The sequence below is a fragment of the Labeo rohita genome, unplaced genomic scaffold, assembly GCF_022985175.1.
Source record: "Labeo rohita strain BAU-BD-2019 unplaced genomic scaffold, IGBB_LRoh.1.0 scaffold_136, whole genome shotgun sequence".
In the NCBI taxonomy this organism is placed as follows: Eukaryota; Metazoa; Chordata; class Actinopteri; order Cypriniformes; family Cyprinidae; genus Labeo; species Labeo rohita.
The window spans coordinates 74,115-98,758 of NW_026127516.1; the positions used below are offsets into that span (position 1 = coordinate 74,115).

Here is a 24,644-nt window from a genome sequence, read left to right on the forward strand (position 1 = left end):
ACAAAAGAGAACATTATAACTTATTTTTTACTTCACAGCATCAGTCGAGTATTTGAAATAACTTACTTTTGTGATCTGATGTGGCTTCTTATCATAGAATGAGGCAGACAATATATTCTATACTGTATGTCGATTATGGCTTACAAATATCATTATGAAAATCATTATGAAAATACCTGAAATGGCTTGAAGAACACAGATAAACCATATATTATTGCAGATGAGTGTTTTTTTTTCCTTACATTTCATCATTCAACACGTTTAACGTTATATCTTGTTTTTATTCAGTTACAGCAATAGCGATGCTTTTATCCATATTAGAGAAGCTGGAACGAAATGTAATCAGTGCTACTTCTTTGACGCATGTGTGAATTATGTGCTCGAGGGCGCCCTCTGGCGTCCAGTATGAATGAAACCCATCCTATTTTGCTTAAAAATCGGAAAAATAAATAAATCGGAAATACGTCTCTCAAAAGAATATTAAGCAGACACATAATAATCCACGCTTTTCCAGTGTGCAGAGGTTTACAGAAGTATTTTGTTGTTAATTAGATGCAAAAAAAACACACTGATGTGGCAAGCTATCAGAACCGAACCGAAAACCGTGGTTAAAAACCGAGGTACGTATTGAACCGTGGACTAACTGTTTTGTTGCATCCCTAATTTATTTGTTATCTGCCAGCTGACACAGAAGCCCCCCGTGTTCGGCCTCCTCGTGTAAAGACCTGCGACTTTGTCCTCTATCATGTGTTTCCAGTACATTCCGGCTGTCTCTAAACAACGCTCTAACATCACACACAGACGGAAAAGCAATCTTACTATCCAGTGCTCTATCGCCACTTCTTCCATTGATCCTTTCTCTTTCACTGTTGGTCTCTTGACTGAGACCTGGATTTGTCCAGAAGACTCAGCAACCCTAGCTGCTCTCATTTCTAACAATGGGAAATACTCAACCCACTCTTTTCTGTGCAATTATGCAATTATAACTCATCTAAATCTCATGCGATTACTGTAACAGCTCCTATTAAACATGTTGCAGTAATTTACCACCGTCCAGGTCAGCTGGGCACCTTCCTAGAGGAGCTGGATGGGCTGCTGTCCTCATTTCTGGAGGATGGTAGTCCACTTTTAGTCTTTGGTGACTTTAACATTCATCTGGACAAGCCTTATGCTGCAGACTTTTATTCACTCTTAGCTTCATTTGATTTCAAATGCCTTCCCTTACGAAAAAGAAGTTAATTCAAGTGTGCTATTAGTATACTTCTTATAAACTAAAAACAGGAAAGTATACATTCAGTCTCACCCTTTCACCAGTCTTCACCTTTTATGTACTTCTCAGAAATGTGCTTTATATACTTATCAGAAATATACTTAAAGGGGTCATCGGATGCCCATTTTCCACAAGTTGATATGATTATTTAGGGTCTTAATGAAAAGTCTCTAATACACTTTGATTCAAAATTCTCAATGGTTTTGTAAAACAACACCCTTTTTACCTTGTCAAAATGAGCTCTGCAAAAATCATCTCATTCTAACGGGTTGTTCCTTTAAATGCAAATGAGCTCTGCTTGCCCCGCCCCTCTCTTCTCTCTGTTGGAATGATGAACTTGTTTACTTTAGCCGCATTTAGCCACGTTTAGCCACTAACTTCCTGACTACCACATTATAAGGAAAGGCCATTGCAAAGATTCATAAAAAAGACGCTTATACACACTTCTGCTGTAGGTGAAGCTGGATCATGAATGATTTGCACGAACATAGACAGATATATGTAGATCGGGAGGCGCATTCCCTTCATAAACAAATGTAATCTACTGCATCTTCAGCGGATCAGATGTCGGGAGTAAATGACGACCACTATGTTCATTATTACATCCAGCAACACAACACCTCAATCGCTCAATCGGAGATATTCTTCTTACATCGCTGCTTCTGCATCGAAACAAGAAAAGTTACTGGACTGTGACAGCTGGTCTGAGGTAAAACGCTCATGTCAATCAATTATCGTGGGAGCGGCCTCTGTCGGTGTGACAAAAAAAGGGAATATTATTTTTACAGATTAATTAAAAACCACTGCATGGATTTTTATCATTATAGAGTAGATTTGTACATACACTGCCAACACACATTAATGCGCAAACAACATGAAAAAGTGAAGTTTGCATCCGATGACCCCTTTAAAATGACATTTAAGTATACTTGACTTGTACTTAGAAAAAGTTTAAATATGGCATGCAGTTTTATAAATGCACATATTATCAAAGGCCAGGCAAGTAGTTATGTGAAATAACTCCTGAAACCTGACTGGTTAGCATTCAGTTGGTTGTTCTGTGAGAGAAATAATGATAGATAGTTAAAATCAGCTCGTTCAAGTGTTTTTGCTATGAATGGAAGGAGAGAGACAGGTCTGTAGTTACCTATAATTTAAGTGTTTAATGTAGGTTTTTTGAGCAGTGTGGTTACCCGAGCCTGCTTGAATGCAGTGGGGAAAGGGCCTGTGAGGAGAGATGTGTTGATGATGTGTGTGAGTGCCGGTAAGAGTGTAGGGGAGATTGCTTGGAGAAGGTGTGAGGGGATAGGATCTAGTGGGCATGTTGTAGGATGGCTGGAGAGAAGTTTGGATACTTCTGCCTCAGAAAGTGGACAGAAGGAGAAGAGGGGAGTTTTAGCTGTGGGTGTTGTCGGTTTTATTTCCTGTATGTGTGGAGCTGAGAACTGACCACTGATAATTTTAGTTTTCTCTGTAAAGAATGTGGTGAAATCATCGGCTGTTATCGAAGTGGAGGGACTGGGAGGGGGTGGAGGGGGACAGAGGAGAGAATTTAATGTCTTGAAGAGGTTTAGTGTGTCTGAAGCACTGTTGATTTTGATGTGGAAGTATGAAGATTTGGCAGTATGGACTTGAGCAGAGAAATATGAAAGCAAAGACTGATACATGCTCAAGTCAGACTGATCTTTTGATTTGCCCTGACGGGCAGCAGAGAAATAGAACATCAGATAACCAGGGGTTAAAAGGGGTGGCCCGTGCTGGCCTGGAAGAGAGAGGACACATATTGTCTAGGCAAGAAGTTAAAGTAGAGCATAAGGTGTCAGTTGCTGCATTAACATCCAGAGATTAGAAATGGGTTGGAGAAGGAAGACAGGAGGACACGACAAAGGAGAGATGGGAGGGTAAAAGGGAGCATAGGTTTCGTCTAAAAGTAACAGGTAGAGGGGGTGGAGGCACACAAGTAGAAAGATGTAGGTTTAACCAAAATGTTGTCTGCAATACAATTGCGTGTGCAAATTAGGTCAAGTTGGTTGCCAGATTTGTGAGTGCTTGTAGCGACAAGATGTTTGAAATCGAATAAAGCTAAGAGTGAATGAAATCTGCTTTGTTGACAGCTGACTGGCAGTTCCAGAGACCAACAGTGAAAGAGAAGGATCAGTAGAGTAAGTGGCGATAGGGCACTGGATAGTAAGATTGCTTTTCGTCTGTGTGTGATGTTAGAGCGTTGTTTAGAGACAACCGGAATGTATTGGAAACACATGATAGAGGACAAAGTCAAAGGTCTTTACACGAGCCAAACAACCAAACTATACTTTAGTGAAAACAGCTGTGCCCGCCTGCTTAATTAAGCCGAAAGTCTATAGCAAGGCAAATGGCTCAAATCGAAACTAAAATGCGAAACACTTTGCACTTAAGTGTGTGTGGTAACGGAGCAATAGGAATAACAAAAGCTTCCCTGTAGCCGACGGCTAGTATTCTAAATCGAATAAGTACAATCAAAACTACAATTTAAAATGAAACAACAGAAACAGAAACAAGAGAAATAGGTAGAGAACAAATAAATTATTTCTAGCAGTAGCTAATAAATTAAACAATACCTATTAAAATAAAGTATTAAGCAAACACTTACGCACCCATAAGGAAATGTAATATAGGCCTATGTGAAATACCCATATATTAAATACATGTTTTATATATGCCATATATCCATATATGCATCCTATTAGCAAATGGAACAAATCATATATTGAGATATGAGTTTACCCCATACAAAAATATGTTTATATGTATAATATTGCCATAAATAGAATGTATATAACTATTAATATATGTGAGATATATGTATTTTTTTAACATGTTGAGTGGTACGGTCCCACATGTGGGATTTTTATTTCTGTGCCCCTGGGAGTACGGTCCCACATATGGCATTTAGAACGTTCGGTGACGTCACGCTATATATACACACACAAACCAACACGTTCTCACTCCTAACTCATCACATATTAGGCTCGTTTGAGATGCGCCTCGCCTCACCTGAAATGTAGGCGAGAGTAGGCGGCTGCAGTGAGGGGAGGAGTGAAATAAGTGCAGTCAAGACGGACAGTTCTGACCTCTCGAAGTAGAACAGATACCTACGAGATCAAAGGCGGATAACGTGCAGAGTCTTCCAATATTTTACATAAGAAACCCTTGGCATAAATGTGCTGAGGTGAAAGGCACTGAAAATTTAAAAGTGAAAGTGAAAGTGAAAATAATATTATTCTATAATTTTAATAATTTTATTCTAATGGTTAAATTATATATTGGGTAATAATATTGCTATTATTGCATATATGTTGTGGTGTGATTTTATTTATTTCTTTTTTAATGCAAACAGTCACAACAGTTTCATTTATATTACAACAAAACAACAAAATGTCAACAAAACACAAAGTATAACAGGCAGATAAATGAACTATATTCATAATTTATTCAAAAAGTATTAATAATCCAAGGGTTTGTAAGAAGAATAATAATCCAAGGATTTGTAAGAAGAATAGATGCGATCGCTGTCTCCGTCCACCGTCCCATGTGCTGCACTGCAATATGTCTGTGCGTGAATTCAAAAATCCCGCCAGAAGAAGCAAGCCTTGGTTGTGAAATGCTATTGGCTCTTATGTGTCTTGTGACCGACTGTGTCATGCTAAGTTCCTGTGCACTCCTCTGTGCAATTATAACTCATTTGAATCTCAAGCAATTACTGTAACAGCTCCTATTGAACATGTTGCAGTAATTTACCACCCTCCAGGTCAGCTGGGCACCTTCCTAGAGGAGCTGGATGGGCTGCTGGAGGATGGCAGTCCACTTTTAGTCTTTGGTGACTTTAACATTCATCTGGACAAGCCTTATGCTGTAGACTTTCATTCACTCTTAGCTTCATTCGAATTCAAATGCCTTCCCTTACGAAAAAGTTAATTCAAGTGTGGTATTAGTATACTTCTTTTAAACTAAAAACAGGAAAGTATACTTTCAGTCTACCTTTTATGTACTTTTCAGAAATGTGCTTTATATACTTATCAGAAATATACTTAAAATGACATTTAAGTATTCGTGACTTATACTTAGAAAAAGTCTAAATATACTATACTTATAGTAAATATACTATCAATATACTTATACTAAATATACTATACAAATATACTATCAGGGCTATACTTGTGCTCTGAGAACCCGTGTTGTCATTTTTATACACGAGAGATGCTATTACACATTTTCTGTACAGCATTTCCAAAACACAAGTGAAGAAGAAACCAAAACTGATGCTTCCACACTGTAAAAAATGCAAATACATATTTTCCATTTTACGAAACAGTCTCAAATACTAAAAAAATGCTCTTTTCTTGAAACTATATAAAATCATGTCTAACACAGTTGTCTCAACAAAGAATTTCATACTGTTGAAATTTTAAGGTTTTGTAAGTTCCCAGCATGCATTGCAGCATAAATAAATTATCCTGTTACTGTTATAGGATTATTGTTTTGCTGTTTGCTGACTTCATTTAAACTTTTTTGTTGTCGTTTTGTCATTATTGTTAGTTATTTGTTATACTGTGATGTAAAGACCTCATCTTTTTAATTTTTGCTGATTGCCACTGTTCTTGAGGGTTGTGTATCTAGTTTTGAGGCCTAGATTCTTTTCAAAAAATTAATAAAATTATTTTTTTTTTATAAAATTATTAAAATTAATTGTCTACATATTAGACTAATTTATTTATAATGGTTTGTATGTTCAGATATTCAACAAAATATATACAAATGAATACCCAAATAGTATACTTAAAGTATGATTTAAAGTTCACAAAAGTTTACTCACTGTATGAGTAAACTTGCAGTATAAAACTACTAAACTAGTAGTTTACTGAGACTGATAGGGCAGCGAGGGAGCAAGTCAGCAGATATTGTGGCCATTAATTAAGATTTCATTCCCACGACTTAATGGACGTTTTATTCATTTTATCTTGTTGTGATAAAATCATGGCCATGTTGTACTAATTCATTCCTCTGACTGGACAGATTCATTGTTTAAAGTTAAAAGAGTCTTTGTCCATCACACAATATGCAGTTTTCTGTGAAATATGTTAACTATGACTATACACAAACTATGACTGCTGTAGACTGGTTCTCAATTTTGACTCCTCTAGACTGTAAATCAGGGCAAAATTTGTGTATTCCCTTACGAAAAAGAAGTTTATTCAAGTGTGCTCTTAGTATACTTCTTTTAAACTAAAATAGGAAAGTATACTTTTAGTCTACGTTGTATGTACTTCTCATAAATGTGCTTTATATACTTCTCAGAAATATATTTAAAATGACATTTAAGTATACTTGATTTATACTTAGAAAAAGTATTTGAGCTATACTTGTGCTCTGAGAATCCGTGTTTTCATTGTTATACATGAGAGATGCTATTACACATCTTCTGTACAAAATTTCCACAACACAAGCAAAGAAGAAACCAAAACAGATGCTTCTGTGAAATGCAAATACATATTTTCCATTTTACAAAACATTTTGTCTCAAATACTACAAAATGCTATTTTTTTAAACTAAAAACTCTTGTCAGGCCAACAAAATTACACAAATGTTGTCCCATCTAGTCAAACACAGTGGTCTGAGCAAAGAATTTCATATTGTTGAAATTTTAAGGCTTTGTAAGTTCCCAGCATGCATTGCAGCATGAATAAATTATCCAGTTACTTTTATAGGATTATTGTTTTGCCGTTTGCTGACTTCATTTGAACTTTTTTGTTGTTGTTTTGTCATTACTGTTAGTTATTTGTTGTACTGTGATGTACAGATCTAATCTTTTTAATATTTGCTGATTGGCACCGTTCTTGAGGTTTGTGTATCTAGTTTTGAGGCCTAGACACTTTCAACCACTCACATCCATTTCTTGGATGTCTTAATGTTGTAAAATGTTTTACAAACAAAGACAATGTTGTCAATGTTGTCTACATATTAGACTAAGATATTCATAATGTTTTGAAAACAACAAAATATATACAAATTAATACCTAAATAGGGACATAGTAGTATACTTAGTATGATATAAAGTTTACTTGAAAAAAACTTACGAGCATACTTACAGTATTAAACTACTAATCTTGTAGTTTACTGAGACTATACTTCAAAGTGTACTAAAAATGAATAAAAAAGTATTTAATTAGTAAACTATCAGTATACCTATTAGTTCACTTTTAGTATACTTGCAGTACAAACTGAAAACATAGATGTAAACTAGTTGTGTGCTCAAAGTTTACTACTGTTATACTTAAAGTATACTTAAAAGTATACTATTATAAACTAGAAAGTGGGCCAATTTAGTCCCAAGGAGTATTAAAGTAGTACACTGAAATGTATTCTACTAGTATGCTGATATTTGTATACTTACTACATAAAGTATACTTAAAAATATACTTGAACATTACTTAAGTATACTTAATAAAAAAACTTTAAGTATACTTCTTTTTGGTAAGGGTTGTGTTCCAGCCTTTAACTAAAATAAGAAAACAATTAGTCATGGACACATGGCAACAAATTCTTTATTTGCAACCCACTGGTGCACCCCTCAAAATTGAACCCTTTGGTTCAGTTCTGGCTAAAAAGATGTGAACCAGTTCTAAGCCGACAAACACACACTAATCTGGGCCATACTACAGCTGCTGACATGGGCCAGATCCGAGCCAAAGGAAATTTGCTGACTGGGGCATGATGTACACCCCTGAATAGACTGTACTACAAAAACTAAATAACTTTAAAAATGCTAAATCCTGTAGAGGGAGTGGTCAATGGTGGTTTCTGGATGAACAAACAAAATGAAAAGGGCTTGCTCATGGGGTGTGCAGTTTATGGGTGAGCCATAGGCAAATCTTCAAACACATTCTCACACTAGTTACACATAGGCACAGCTATTCAGATTAAAGTAGAAATTATGAGCTATCAAGCTTAATTTGTGAGATATGAAGTCGCAATTTTTACATATGTAGCCACAATAGGGAAAGGATAGTTGAAACGTTTCATATTTTTGTATTTTATGTTAAGCGATGTAATTCATGAAAAAAAATATTTATGGTTATAAAATTACAATTCTGTATGTTTCTAAATTTATGTAAGTTTTTTTCTCTCATTTTCTGTCTTTGTGTAGGACTGAAAAGCAATTGGTATAATTTTACTTTACAAGCTCTGGTTGAACATTGAGTGCTCATACTCTGTAAAATTGACATACGTTGAAAGTGACTGTTTTGAATTGACTCGCGAAACAGAACAAATCCACCATGGCACGCGAACAAGACTACCACACTATCATGTATGGGCTGGAGGAGCTTGATTTGCAAATGAGCTCAGTGCCCAGTGATCTTGTACTGATAGGTGAACATGCTTTTCCACTTGTCATGAATCCAAAAGGGCAGTAGCTGCAAACTTGAATGACTGCCCTATCAAGACAGAGCTAGGAGATTTTCGAAGTGGATTAGCTGTTTATATCACAGATGCTTACAGTGTTGAGACTTGTGCAAAGGATCTGATTGCTTTCATCAAAGCTGGTGGTGGCTTGATCATGGCTGGCCAGGCCTGGCATTGGGCTGGAACCCACCCACAAGAAAACACTCTAAAGAATTTCCCAGGAAACAAGGTGTGCAGTGTTGCAGGAATTTACTTCTCAAAATGCTATGGAAAAGTTGGCATTTTTCCTGTTCCAAAACAAATCCCTTATAGTTGGCTTGCTTTATCGTAAGTTCAGCAGACATTCTTACTTTTTAGCTTTTTTTTTTTTAAAGAAAGCATACATTTCACCAGCTGTTTTCAATTGTTAAGTTTCAGTGTAGGCAAGGACTTTAAGGATGACCTACAGATCCTGCTAGAAGGTGTGTCCGAGTTCGACGTCCAAGGTGAGGCTATAGCATCTGAGGTGATGGTGCATGGACCATTAGCATTTCCCATTGCAGTCACTCCAGCTGGAAAAACATTCATTGCTGGTGCCTATTATGGGCAAGGTCGAGTTATTCTGTTATCACATGAATGCTACATGGAGCGGGACTCTCTGTCCACTTTCCTGATCAACGCTATCAAGTGGCTTGACGAAGATCGCAAGGGTGTTATTGGGATACTACCCAGCCGAAAGAGAGCCCACAGGGTACTGAGCAAATCTGGTTTAGATTGCCAATTCTTTAAAGTGAAAAATAAGACTGAGAGGTCTCAGAATCTTGTATTTCAAAACATTTGTAAGTTTGATCAGCTTCATATTACGTGGGGAAAATGTGTTTAAACAGTAAAAATGCATAATGCTTATTTGTCAAGAATTTTTACTTTTATTTGCCACATTTGTCAAAATTTCTGCTGATTAACCACTTGACTTTACATGCAAGTAGGACAGTCTCATCTCATCTAAGTAAATGAATCTTGACTAGAATATACTGCAGTCTACAAGCCTATAGAAAAGCTAATAAAGAAACGACTGTTCATAAAAAAACATGCAGAATTGGTTGGTGCAGTTTTATATTTAAAAAAAATAAAATAAAAACTAATGGATTATTTTCATATCTGCTATAGCAGGTCTAGTCATTTTCACTTACCTGTTACCACTTTTGTGATTTCTGAATACACACAATCCTGGTCACTGTTAACTTTACATGTGTATTCACCGGCATCTTCAGCTCTCAGATTGTGCAGACGGAGGGAGAAGTTGCCATATCGAATGTGGTCAATAAAGAAATGAGTTCTATGATGATAATCTTTGTGCTGTTCCTCTGGTCGACTCTCACCATCTTGATACAGATGAACCAGAGTCTCTGAGTCTGTTCTTCTCCATTCCACTTTCAGACCTTTTTTTAATAAGCGTTTATCACCATAACAAGGTAGAACCGCTGAAGATCCCAGATGAACAAGGGGATCAAATTCACCAACGCTACACCCTAAAAATGAAAAGACATTTTTTTTTTTTTTTTTTTTTTTCTGATGTGAATGGACTGTTAACACACATTTATACACTAATGGAAAAGAAAACAATGCTGGAGATGACAAGCAGTAAAAAGCTACTACAGTACATATTAGAGCAGGGGTGGGGAACGTTGATCCTCGAGGGCTGCAGAGTTTAGCTCCAATCCTAATCAAACACACCTGAACAAGCTAATCAAGGTCTTCAGGATACAGGTTGGTATGTTTTTTTTTTTTTTTTTAGGGATGGAGTTAAACTCTGCAGGGACACGGCCCTCCAGGATCAAGGTTCCCCACCCCTTTATTATTTTTATTATTATTATAAATTTAACAAGTTGTGCTTTAAAAACGAGTAAATAGGATACATCTAGCTTTAAAGACAAGCAAAACCACTCTCCTCTCTAATATAAATAAGAACAGTTCACAATACTTAGTTCTATGTTAAAAATGCACTATTAAAAGGCAGTTACTTTAGAAGAATGGCGTGTGTGCACTAAATAAATAAATAAATAAATAAAAGTAAGGATGCATAACGTATGTGTTTTGTTATAGCAATATACTGAAACTCAAAACTGCATTTTCGATGGTCTGTTTTAAGATTAGCAGTAAGACTTGTGCCACTTACTCAAAACCAAATTTGTCTCAGATGAATACACACAGTCCTGGTCACTGTAAACTGTACACGTGTACTGTCCAGCATCTTCAGCTGTCAGATTGTCCAGACGGAGGGAGAAGTTTCCGTGTTGAATCTGATCAGTAAAGAAATGAGCTCTATCATGATAATCCTGCTGCTGGGACTCTGCTTGACTCTCACCATCTTGATACAGATGAACCAGAGTCACTTTGTCCGCTTTTCTCCATTCCACCATCAAATTTTGGTTTAATAAACATTTGTCAACATGACAAGGAAGAACTACTGAACCTCCCAATGGAACAAACATGTTACAAGAATGTTTTGTAGTGAAACCTAAAATGATAGAGACACGTACTACAAAACATTGCATTTCAACAAAAACAAAACAAAAAAAAAATTATATAACCCATTTCACACTCTCGCTAGACTCTCTCTTTATTGTTCTAAATGTTGGAAACTAATGTGAATGCATCAAAAAGTCAGCACCCACACTTGCTTTTACATAAAGCAAACAAAATATCCAAAGAATTGTATGTACATTTCCATGTGGAAGAATATTCTTATGACATTCACTTACCTTTATCAGGTGATCTGCAGTAGATTAGCCAGCAGAGCAGAACTGTTGACCCTTACCAAAAAGAAGTATACTTCAAGTTTATTTTATTAAGTATACTTGAGTAAAGTTCAAGTATATTTTTAAGTATACTTTATGTAGTAAGTATACAAATATCAGCATACTAGTAGTATACTTTTCAGTTTACTACTTTTATACTCCTTGGGACTAAATTGGCCCACTTTCTAGTATATAAAAGTATACTTTTAAGTATACTTTAAGTATAACAGTAGTAAACTTTGAGTACACAACTAGTTTACATCTATGTTTTCAGTTTGTACTGCAAGTATACTAAAAGTGAACTAATAGGTATACTGATAGTTTACTAATTAAATACTTTTTTATGCATTTTTAGTACACTTTCAAGTAAAGTCTCAGTAAACTACAAGATTAGTAGTTTTACACTTTAAGTATACTCGTAAGTTTTCTTTAAGTGAACTTTATATCATACTTTAAGTATACTACTATGTCCCTATTTAGGTATTAATTTGTATATATTTTGTTATATGAATATCTGAACATAATAAACATTATGAATAACTTACTGTAACATGTAGACAACGTTGTCTTTGTTTGTAAAGCATTTTACAAAATTAAGATATCCAGAGAATTAACATAATTGGTTGAAAGTATCTAGGCCTCAAAACTAGATACACAAACCTCAAGAACGGTGGCAATCAGCCAAATATTAAAAAGATTAGATCTGTACGTCACAGTACAACAAATAACTAACAGTAATGACAAAACAACAACAAAAAAAAGTTGAAATGAAGTCAGCAAACAGCAAAACAATAATCCTATAACAGTAACAGGATAATTTAGTCATGCTGCAATGCATGCTGGGAACTTACAAAGCCTTAAAATTTCAACAATATGAAATTCTTTGCTCAGACAACTGTGTTTGACTAGTTGGGACAACATTAGTGTAATTTTATTGGTCTGACAAGGGTTTTTAGTTAAAAAAAAAACAGCATTTTTTAGTATTTGAGACAAAATGTTTCGTAAAATGGAAAATATGTATTTGCATTTTTTACAGTGTGGAAGCATCTGTTTTCGTTTCTTCGCTTGTGTTTTGGAAATTTTGTACAGAAGATGTGTAATAGCATCTCTCATGTATAACAATGAAAACAGATTCTCAGAGCACAATGATGATCATGTTACATTACATGTGGAAACATGTTTAGGTTTCTTCACTTGTGTGTTTTGGAAATTCTGTACAGAAGATGTATAATAGCGCCCCTACCGTACAACCATGAAAACACGGATTCTCGGAGCACAAGTATATCTCACATGTAGACTTTTTCTAAGTATAAGCCAAGTATACTTAAATGTTAGTTTAAGTACATTTCTGAGAAGTACATAAAAAGAAGACTAAAAGTACACTTTCCTATTCTTAGTTTAAAAGAAGTATACTAATAGCACACTTGAATAAACTTCTTTTTCATAAGGGATGTTTTGTTTTCTTTGTGTTGTTTTGGTTTTAAAGATGCCACATATGCAGTTCAAAAGTTAATTTTAAATACCAGCTGAGATGCTTTTGAAGTCAGACTGGGAATTGTAAAGTGCATTTTAATGCCTTAAACTAAAGTTATGATGTTGCAATGTTGTGCTACTTTCCAAAAGTCATAGTTCCTCTTTTGAGTTACAGACTTTCTTAGTTTGCCACCTAGTTGTGAAATTAGTGGGATGTATGTGTGATCTGTCCATGCATGGAGAACATTACTGATGCCAGTAAAGCATTTCAAAGAATGGAGTGGCTGGTTGCATATGGAGGCCATGTTAGATTTCCAGTCTAACAAGTGTACGCATAGACACTTCCAGTTTTACCTGATGCCAGAGAAAAGAGAGCCAGAGAAAGCCAAAAATGTTCTATGTAATGCCACTTCAAATACTATTTGAAACTTAGACATGTTTCTGTTAATTGAATGAAACAGAATTTACAGTTGTGATGCTACCACTGACCCCCTTAACCCATTTAAGCCCACCGGCAACTATAGTTGCTGCAGTTTATAGTTGTCATTTTCCTTTTGTAAGTATCTTAGATGTTATGTCTTATGTTGTATGTCTCAATTTACTTATTAAATTCACTGCTGTTCATTTCATTATTGGATCAAATGTCACATCAGGTGCATAGATGTCTACAGCAACCTGCTGAAACAGACCAACTTATATTTATTACTACATATCAAATTTATTTTTTAGTGAACTTAGCTCAATACTTTGTGGTCAAACCAATGAAATGAGAAATAAAACTAAGCTTTTGTCATGTCTTTTACTGATTAATGAAAGTCCAGACGTGACAGACAGATGATTTGGAGATACAGTAATATCAGAAATATGTTCAGTATTAATAATGGTGAAAATTCAATGAATGGGGATGCCAATGTAGGCATGATATGGACTTGATTTATGAGTCCTACATGTATTTGTCCATGTGTTGGCTTTATCTGAGTTAGCCCTAGTGGGTTGTGACCATGATGATCAGGTAAGATTGCTAAATTCTGAATTAAATGCTGTTTGGACAAACATGTCTGTCTTATCAGCAATGAAAATCTAATGTAGTTAGTGTTTGTTGGTCGTCAAATGCTTTAATTAAAAAGAAAACCGTTAGTACATTAAACACTAATCAGTTAATTGATTATAAGATTTATCTAATGTAAATATTATTTTTATTTGGTTGTTAGCAATTAACATGAACATTCTGTATTACTGTCTTTTGTGTTTCAGTATAGGCACAGTTAGTTTTATTTCATAATATTTAGATTTTGCTAGTCTTACAGTGCTTTAAAGGTTTTACCAGAAGGATAAGATGGAAATAAACAACATAAACTTTTTAAATCTAATTATTATTACTTAATAGTGTGTATGCATATTTGACCATACCCTGTTGACCAGGAATCTGTAACTTACACAGTATGTAACTGTAATATGAACTATACTGTAGAACAGTTATTGCGGAGTGCCTACAACCTTGTTCGTGTTCGTGAGGGAGACAAGTGGAAGACAGCTTTCGTGACACCCACCGGCCATTATGAATACCGGGTCATGCCCTACGGATTATGCATCAGTCCCTCCGTCTTCCAAACGTTCATGAACGAGGTGTTCCGGGAGTTCCTCCATCGATTCGTGATCGTCTACATTGAGACATTCTGATATACTCCCGGAACATGGCTGAACATCGCCAGCACGTCCAGCAGGTCCTCCATAAGCTCCGTCAACAGCGCCTCTACCTCATCCATTCACAATCATCACCGACCATAAGAATCTGCAATATCTTTGTGAAGCCAGGGGGCTCAATCCTCGGCAGGCCAGATGGACTCTGTTCTTCACCCGATTCAACTTTTCCATCACCTATCGACCCGGATCCAAGAACACAGTCGCCGAAGCACTATCCAGACAATACTCTCCAGATCTACCCACAGAACCAGAAACCATTCTCCCCTCTGACCTGATTGTCAGTCCCATTCAATGGGAGCTGGACCTCAACATCCGGAACGCCACTCCAGGAGCCCGCTCCACCGGACTGCCCAGAAGGCAAGATCTACGTTCCTCAACCCCTACGATTAAGCCTTCTGGGTACAGCTCACCAATCTCTGGGCTCTGGACACCCCGGCAATCAACGGACCCTCTCGCTCCTTCAATCCCATTACTGGTGGCCCAGTATGCGCCGGGATACCATCAGGTATGTCCAGAGCTGCTCTGTCTGTGCTATGTCTACCTCACCCCGACAGTTACCCACAGGCAAACTGGTACCCCTACCAATCCCTCAGAGGCCCTGGTCCCATCTGGGAGTGAATTTGACCGATCTCCCGGCGGCCGAAGGTAACACCTGCATTCTTGTTGCTGTGGATCGTTTCTCTAAGATGTGCAAATTTGTTCCCCTAAAGGGTTTACCTACGGTGATGGAAACAGCCGAACTTCTATTCCAACATCTGTTCCGGCACTTCGGCCTGCCCGAGGAGATCGTGTCGGACCAGGACCTCAATTCATCTCACATGTATGGAAGGTCTTCTTCAAACTTCTTGGTGTGTCTGTTAATCTGTCTTCCGGTTATCATCCACAGACCAATGGCCAGACAGAGAGGAAGATCCAGGAGCTCGGACGTTACCTCCGGTCATACTACCACGAAGATCAGCACAGCTGGGACCGGTTCCTCCTGTGGGCCGAGTACGCACAAAACTCCCTCCGCCAAGATACCACCGGCATGACACCTTTCCAGTACATACTCTGTTACCAGCCACCGCTGTTCCCCTGGACGGAGGAACCTTCCAATGTTCCAGCTGTGGACTACTGGTTTTGGGAGAGCGAGAGAGTGTGGGACTCAGCGCACCACCATCTCCAGTGGGCTGTGCAACAACACAAGCACTTCACGGACATCCGGAGAAGACCTGCGCCCAATTACCAACCCGGGGAGCAGGTCTGGTTGTCGACACGAGATCTCCGACTCCGTCTCCCATGCCGGAAGCTGAGTCCCCGCTACATTGGTCCGTTCACGATCCTGAGGCAGATCAAAGACATCTGTTTACATCTGTTGGATCAACAACTCCAACAGATGTAAAGACCAAACTTTCACTTCCTTCTAATCGACATGGACGCCTCAGTGAATGATGAGATATTTCCATAAATAAATGATCCTGCCAAGAATTGCGTGAAAACTTATGTCTGTTCCATCTGTATCATCTCAGTGAGTTTTTATGCATGCACAGTATGGCGAATTTAACATTTTCCTACGTTTCAGTGTGGATAAGAAACATTTGGAAAATGCTTGAAAACGCTAGTGTGGACGGAGAGCGTTTTAAAATGACGTAAAATGACGTAGCCTATGTGAGTCCATATAATGCAAGTGGATAGGTCTCTCAAATTTGATGCTTTAAAAAACACACAAAGAAAATGCAACAGAAATCTGTGTGACCCCAATGGATGAATCAATGTCTTTTGGAGCAATGCTATAATTGTGTGTGAGAAAAATACTAATATTTTAAACATTTCATATTATAAACCATTGTTTCCAGCCAGCTGTCAAATATGGGAGAAGTGATGAGGACACACATAGGACGTAACTTCTTGCACAAGTTTCACAACTTGTGTTCCACAGAAGAAAGTATATTTGGGAAGACACTTAGTCACCCTCATGCCATCCTGGATGTACATGACGTTCATTCTTCTGTGGAACACGAACAGAGATTTTTAGAAAAATAATCCATCTATGTGAGTCCATATAATTCAAGTGGATAGGTCCCTCAAATTTGATGCTTTAAAAACCACACACAGAAAACAAAATGAAAATCTGTGTAACCCCAGTGGATGAATCAATGTCTTCTGAAGCAAAACTGTAAATGTGTGTGAGAAAAATATTAATATTTTAAACATTTCATATTATAAACCATTGTTTCCAGCCAGCTGTCAAACATGGGAGAAGTGAGTGAGGACACACATAGGACATAACTTCTTGCACAAGTTTCACAACTTGTGTTCCACAGAAAAAAAAGTATATTTGGGATGACATGATGCTGAGTAAATGTTGAGAGAATTACAATTTTTGATTGTTGTCCTCTTGGCATGCAGTGACGATAACTGACAATTTGTGTTAAAAAAAAATTAATTGGTGTACTATTCTGTTTATTCTTCTAATGAATTCATAACAGTATTTTTGTCTATCCACTAAAAGTACACACAACCAAAATATTCCAGTTCAAAAAGTGCGTAAAGAAATGGAGTTAATCCATATAATTAATTCATAGGCTTTTATTCACATACAAACACTGATCATCCAAATACGTAGAGTACATCAAATGTGGTAAACAGAATCTCAAACTTGCTTGAGAACTGATTTGGTGTCTTAAACAACTGGAATCATATGGATTATTTTTACAATGTCTTTATGCACCTTATTAATTATTTGCTCTATGAGTGCAAGTAAAAAAAACATTAATGTCAAGCATTTTTTAGAAACAAAATACATTTATTTTCTTCTCAAGGTCATACAATGAGCAACTTCTTCAAGAAATTGTAATAATTCTCAGTTCAAGATAGGCAACAACATTCTTGTTAACAGAAAAAGTTCTTCCCAAGGTTTTGTGATGTAATACAGATTCATGCTGTATATGACACTCAAATGCAGAGCACAAGCCTAGGTGACATATCCATGCTTCTGCACTTTTAGTTGATTCCAAAACCTGATTGAGGGTCACAGACCAGGTTTGATAATGTAAATTCCAATGACTGTATTAGTCAGGTCTCATTCAGCATTCACAAAGTCCTAAAAGGCATAAAAACAGTAAAGCTGTTCAGTAATTTTCATTACACCAACAAATACAGGTTGCAAATTTAACATCACTTAGCAATACATCCAGTAAAAGCAAAGATTCTGAGAATTATGTATCCACAGACCTTAGTCAGGTCATATTAATTTTAGACAGGAATAAATAGGGCTGTAAATAATAGGTTACAGTGCATTCAATGAATTGTACTGTTGTTTAACAACATACATTTTCAAGCTGAAAAAAAAAAAAAAAACCTTTCAGTGGACACAAACTCCATGAAACTCCAAACTCCAGTTTTAAAAGTTGTCAGTTTTATGCAGGACCTTTATGCAGTGTGTAATTGTAAAGACTGTAAATCCATCCCTTACAGTCTATTTTTCATGTTAAATTCAATATGCCATCTAACCTGACTAAGGTCTATTGTCTGTGCCTTAATGTTTTACATCCATATGTCGCCTAATCTGACACTGGATTTCAAGGTACAACAAAGCAATCAACAATCACTAAAACTACAACTGCTACCATGTTAGTTACTAAGCTACTCAGGTTTAAGTGTTTCATTAAAAAACTACTGTATATACAACAACAACAAAAAATTATTTTACAGCTTTACTGTTTTCATGCCTTTTAGGACTTTGTGAATGCTGAAAGAGACCTGACTAATACAGCCATTGGAATTTACATCATCAAACCTGTATATATATATATATATATAATTTTTGTTGTTGTTGTTGTTCTTGCACTATACAGTTGATTACTGTATTGTATTGTCTAGTGTTTAAAAGAATGCCTGAGAACACTTACTGTATACTCCTTCATGAGGATTTCATAGTCTTCATTAAATGACAGTTCACCCAAAAAAATTAAGTTTTGTCCTTATTTAAACATGTATGATTTTCTTTCTTGTGTTGAACACAAAAGATATTTTAAAGAACGTTGGTAACTAGACAGTCGACAGTAGCCAACATGTATATATATATATATATATATTTTTTTTTTTTTTCCATACTATAGAAGTCAGTTGCTTCTTTTGTGTTCAACAGAAGAAACAAAATCATACAGGTTTGGAATGACATGAGGGTGAGTAAACGACAATCCCTTTAAGATACACAGATCCAAATTGAGTCGGTATTGTTCTGTGGAAAAAAAATAAGAACAGACAAAATTACAATTCACCACGCCAAAGTGAAAACAAACATCATTTCAAAACAGATATTACAAACCTTCTTAGTGACAGCCATTAGTTTACACATGTTCCGTCCTGCAACTCCTTTATTGGTAGATGCTGGCCAGTTTACTTCTGTATCCACCCAGGGTTTGTCTAAACACTAGTATCCTTAGCATATGAACGATTAAGATAACTCTGTAGTACATTCCATGTTAATTCCATATTATATAGCGCATGGGAAACAATTACTGTGACCAAATTATCCATGTGTTAATCTAACATTATAGTGCTTCAAAAATTGCCATCTAGTTGACACTGTTATTTTGCAGTCTTTACATTGCCACATGCTTGTTTTGAGAGAGAAACACGAGTTAGCATAACTGACTAAAATGGAAACATACTAGAGAATGAAAATGTAGCCTGTATGGAACAGATTAGCATTGCCAGGCACCAAAATATACTATAACTTTAATAAAACCCCTTTGTGCAGACTTAAATCACTTTTTCAAAGCAGTATTTATCAGGATGGTAAAGAATTTAATTCATACCTGACAAGCAGAGTCACCCGCATCTTTTCCTGGTTTGTCTGTCTTCTGTTGCAGCTACGGTGCACCTAAAGGTCCATCCTACAACGTTTTACTAATTTGTGCGTTTCACTCAGCATTGTTAAGTTGACTGAACAAACACTTCTTAAGTAAAGCTAACAATGTTAGCTTTTCGTAGAAACCACTCAGTTATCTTAAGTTGACTGAACAAACACTTGTTAAGCAAAGCTGATAATGTTAGTTTTTTGTAGAAACCACTCAGTTATATTAAGTCCATGGCGTTACATGCATTTTTTAAGTAATGTTAACATGGATGTATAGAGTGAAACTAACTACAGTGAAAGTTCATTTTTTTGAGTGCAGTAAGTTACTGTAAATAACAGTGTACCCATGAGCTCTCGCTCTTCAGCAGTATGCTGGGCATGCAGTTTCATGAATGCACACACACACATATATATGTATATATATATACAAATATATATATATATATTTTTTTTTACAGTGTAAGTTTGTTAAAGTTTCTATCATATCATGTGATCCATTCTGATTGGCTAACACACATCTTACGTAATATGAGTACATTATTTAATTCTGCAGTGCAGTGACAAAAGAATATTGCAGAAGAATTCAGGAAAGACATCTGTTTTACATTATCTAGCAGAAAACTTCAGCTTGCTGTTTGGAATCCAGATTACCACAGGTTTGACTTTTATTTATTATTTATTCATGTAGCAATGGCTAAACATTTTGGGTTCCTGGATATGCATGAATGTATATATATATATTCAGAACATTCCCACATTCCCAGAACAGAGCTAAGAAATTATTTTTCGTTATATATGTTTTAGGTTTTGCAAAATCGCACACAGAACTGGACTGGGACAACAATATATATATATTAGGGGTGTGCAAAGCAGCCGGTATTTGTATCTGTATTTGTATTTGTTGATGGGAAAAGTATTTGTATTTGTATTTGTATTTGTATTCGAGTAAAATTCAAAATAGGCGTAAAAATCCTGTTTTTTTGCGTTACACTTCTACACACTTTTTTTGGCTGGTGGAGGACCAAGAGATGGCTCAGCAGCAGCCACACTCTTTTCTGTTTGGTTGCCCAAATCCATGTGAGGAGTTTCAACTAAGTTAATGAGTGACGGGAAGCTATGCTAAGGTTAACTGGGGATTCGCTCTCTAAACGTGGGGTATTAAAATTGCTTTTGAATGCGCGCGCGCGTTTTACTTTCGGTTTCGTTTTAACGATGGCGCTAAACTCTCTGCGGTGCTGAGCGTCCATTCCACAATACAAGACATTAATTTAACAAAACTATTTAAAAGTGGTGGGACACAAACGGGATTTTGAAAAGTGTGTCCCCAGTGGAAATTACGCCCCTGCGTGAGTGGAGTTATCATTTGATGTGAATGTATGCCAGAACGTGCGCTGTAGCACAAAATATAGTATATTTCTTCAAAAGCAGATTGTGGAGACATTTTAATTCTCCACAATCAAAAATCGTCATATCACACACCCCTAACTACAATGTAGTTTGTGCAAATCTGGAACAGAGGTTGGTTAAGAGAGAAAAAACGGCCGGTTCCGAGTTTCAGCGGAGCGCAGTGTCAGTGACAGGGAGTGATTGACGACTAATATCTAAATTCTGCATTAAAGTTAAGAATGTAAAGATCAAGTTTAGTTAGTTATGTAATGTTGGAGAGAACGGCGAAACTGTCACTGTATCAGCTCACAGCATTCTGGGCAGTATTAGGCTAGCGAAAGTTTTGTAAAGAAATAAAAACAAGTCGCACCACAATACTTTCTCGCACTCGCACAAATGCTTCCGAATATATTTTGAGGTCGCGCAGATTAAATTTTGGGAGCATATGCGACCAAAACGGTCGCAATTTCGAGCCCTGCCCCCAACCCCTCCGACTCCTGAATGTCACTCACTCACTCACTCACTCATGCAGGCATGCACTGCGGTCTCATGAGGAAACGCAGCTTTTTGATATAAAGTTTTTCTTGTTCCCGAATACAAATATTTTTTTTAAGTATTTGTTCGAAATAAGTATTTGTAAAAAGCACGCTATTTGTGCCTTTCCGAATACCGTATTCGGGTTCGGCTCCACCCCTAATATATATATATATATATATATATCCTAAAGAGAAGAAGCTAAAAGGTCAAAGTGTAATTTCCAAATAATAAAAATAAGTATGCGGTGGAGCTGGTTGCTGAAACCATGCCCGCCTAGCGCGACAGTGGTGACAGCAGCGGCAATCCACCTGCCACTCAAGTGCCCACGCCCTAAATTATGCAGAACTTTAAGGCTTAATATAATTTAAACGGATGAATTATAAATACAAATTCACCCCCCTCACAGTTGACATGAAGGGCAAAATTAGCTATATAGACCAAAACTACTTTTTGTACCAGGCTGTAAACATTTTTTTTTTTTTCTGCTGTAAAGTTGGGCTTTTGCAGCCAGTCTCTAGTGGCCAGTTGATGAATTGCAGTTTTATTCACTTCCGTATTGGCTCCAAGAGGGAGACCGGAAGGTTGCCGCTTGGTCGTACCTCACATCTTACCGCAAAGCACAAGCAAAATGCATGTCTTTCAGTAAGAAAATAAACAGTAAAAAAAAAAAAAATGAGGAGAAAAACGAATTAAAGGAATAACTATAAATGCTACATTTTGAAAAAAACGTTCTATACATATATCAACTTTTGTAATTAACTTATTCTTTTTTTGAACTGACAATCACAAACAAGCTAAACTACACCGAATCCTTTGCGCTCACCAATTTCTTCAGTTTCCCCTTAATGCGAGCCCCTGTTATCAAGCTCCTTACCGATGAAACTCCTCTCCTCTCCTCCTCCTGCCTGTCCCTTTGGCCTGCATCAACAAAGCAAGCCTGTTCTTGATAACACTGCTGAGTACATTTTTGAATTGCCGACACGAGGCACATTTTGCAAATTCAAATTTTTAAGCACTTTTCCCTGAACTTTTCACCACCACTGTTTCTCTTTGGACTGGGACAAATAATATTTTAATCCCTTGTGTTATTAAAGTTTGTGATCAGTTTTTTTTTTTTTTTTAATAAGTCTCTATAAAATGGTTCGAATGAGTAGTAGGCTAAATAAGAATAATATTTACAATATACTACTAATGAAACAGTCTCTAATAACAATTACCTATTCTGCAATAATACTTATAATAATGCATCAGTGCTTTTATTTTTTAAGCAAAAAAAAAAAGGTGCCATTCTCAGTCGTCTTCTCCGACACACAGATGTCACAAATCTGGCTGGTGACCTGCGGTCCGCTCACCACCAGATGTCTCTCTCGTTCCATTATTACACACAGACTGTTGCACTACACCCCGGACTGCATCTCCCACTATCCACCACGCTGATTGCGCCATACACCTGTGGCCAATCAGCAGCCCTATAAAGCCCCGGACTTTCTCGCGTTAGACATCGTGTATTGTGGAGTATTGTATCAGTTGTGTTTAGCGCTCACCTAGTGCTAGCACTGTTTCCTTGTTTTCTAAGTTTCCTGAGTTCCTAGTTTCCTAGTTCCCGTGTTCCTGAGTTCCTAGTTTCCTTAGTTTAGTATTTTCGCCTGGCCATCTCGTTTCGTCTGTCTAGCTGCCTGCCTTTTTGGACTCATGCTCGTTCTTCAGTCGCACGTTATGGATTATGTTCGCCGTTGATCGACCCACGCCAGCATCACGGACTTCTCTTGTGCCTCCCTCCAAACACCTGTTTGTTATTGTTCTGACCCTGCATGTCTGACCATGTCTTTGCCTCGTCCCACTAATAAAAGCTCGCATTTGGATCCCCTCGCCTCTCGTCTCCCTCTCCACGTTACAACAGACCTCCAGCAGGTCTTTATGCATTATTAAAGCATTTATACATAACTGTATAAGATTGTTTTTCTTCATAATATACAAATTAAACGTTAGACTGGCCCTGAAGCCTGTCCAAAACTGTTTCCGGAGTTGCCTTTGCAGCCACTGCTCAAAAAAACCTACATTAAACACTTCACTTATAGGTAACTACAGACCTGTCTTCCTCCATCCATTCATAGCAAAAACACTTGAACGAGTTGTTTTTAACCATCTATCGTTATTTCTCTCACAGAACAACCAACTGGATGCTAACCAATCAGGTTTCAGGAGTGGCCATTCAACTGAGACTGTGCTACTGTCAGTCACTGAATTCCAGATCATCAGTACTTATTTTGCTGGATCTATCTGCTGCTTTTGACAATGTGAATCATCAGATCCTCCTGTCCCCCCCTCTCATCGCTGGGCATTACAGGGATTCCACGTTGCTGGTTTAAATCCTATCTCACTGGTAGGTCTTTCAGGGTGGCCTGGAGAGGGAAGGTATCCAAAGCATATCAACTGGTCACTGGGGTTCCTCAGGGATCAGTTCTTGGACCCCTCCTCTTCTCCACATACACTACATCATTGGGACCCATCATACAGGTACATGGCTTCTCCTACCATTGCTATTCTGATGACACACAGCTCTAACACTTTGCTTTAATTGTATTGATCGTATATATTCATTTGTATTAAAACATTTTTGTTCACAGAAGTCTCTCTGAATTTGTCATTTTTATGGTGGTCTATTTTTCAGGTTGGTAAATCCAAACATTTTTCCATATGATCATTTATCATGCTGTCTATAATGCTACAGTGACCTAAAAATACTAGCATTGGATAAATATATTAGTCACGATACACTAAAGTATCAACTTTACCACCTCGCCACTAAGAAATGTAATGTAGCTCTTCAGGTGTGATACTATTTTATCAAAAAAATTTTTGGAGTAGCGTTAACAACAACAACAAAAAAAAAGGTTTTCCCTCTAAAGAGCTTTGACAAATTTCAACTATTGTCTGGAACTGCTGCACAGCTGTGCTTTTACTGAATAGTCACATACGTTAGAATGCCGTCAGCCAGTCATAATCAAGCATTTAACAGTCACATGGTTTAAGGTTTGCTGTTATTCTGTTTCAGTTCTTTTGAGTCATGCTTGGGGAAATATTGTACATTTTGCAGAGTCTGAAAAAATAACAATAATAGCCATGTTCGTAGTCGTGATTCTGCTCGTTGTCATCTACATCATTTACTGTAAGTATTTCTGTCTGTTTCCATTTGTTTGTAGAGTATAAGTGC

The 24,644-nt window shown here is 37.0% G+C and overlaps 3 protein-coding genes across 3 annotated transcripts in view; 2 read left to right on the top strand and 1 right to left on the bottom strand.

Moving 5' to 3' along the window:
• Positions 1-8,752: 8,752 nt before the first annotated feature.
• On the top strand, positions 8,753-9,572 carry LOC127158141 (TRPM8 channel-associated factor homolog). Its single transcript, XM_051101298.1, has 2 exons — positions 8,753-9,037; positions 9,128-9,572. The coding sequence occupies exons 1-2, from the start codon at positions 8,865-8,867 to the stop codon at positions 9,570-9,572; spliced, it is 618 nt and encodes a 205-aa protein (XP_050957255.1). The 5' UTR covers positions 8,753-8,864.
• Positions 9,573-9,687: 115 nt separating this feature from the next.
• On the bottom strand, positions 9,688-11,488 carry LOC127158148 (butyrophilin-like protein 2). Its single transcript, XM_051101304.1, has 3 exons — positions 11,452-11,488; positions 10,866-11,207; positions 9,688-10,218 (listed from the first exon to the last, which is right to left on the bottom strand). Exons 2-3 carry the CDS (start codon positions 11,179-11,181, stop codon positions 9,872-9,874), a joined length of 663 nt encoding a protein of 220 aa, XP_050957261.1. The 5' UTR covers positions 11,182-11,207; positions 11,452-11,488; the 3' UTR covers positions 9,688-9,871.
• An 8,524-nt stretch (positions 11,489-20,012) lies between these two features.
• LOC127158147 (TRPM8 channel-associated factor homolog) overlaps positions 20,013-24,644 on the top strand; it is a 35,690-nt gene continuing 31,058 nt past the window's right edge. The window contains exon 1 of the mRNA XM_051101303.1: positions 20,013-20,163. The gene's annotated coding sequence lies outside the window, so the exon portion shown is untranslated. The remainder of the gene's footprint in view (positions 20,164-24,644) is intronic.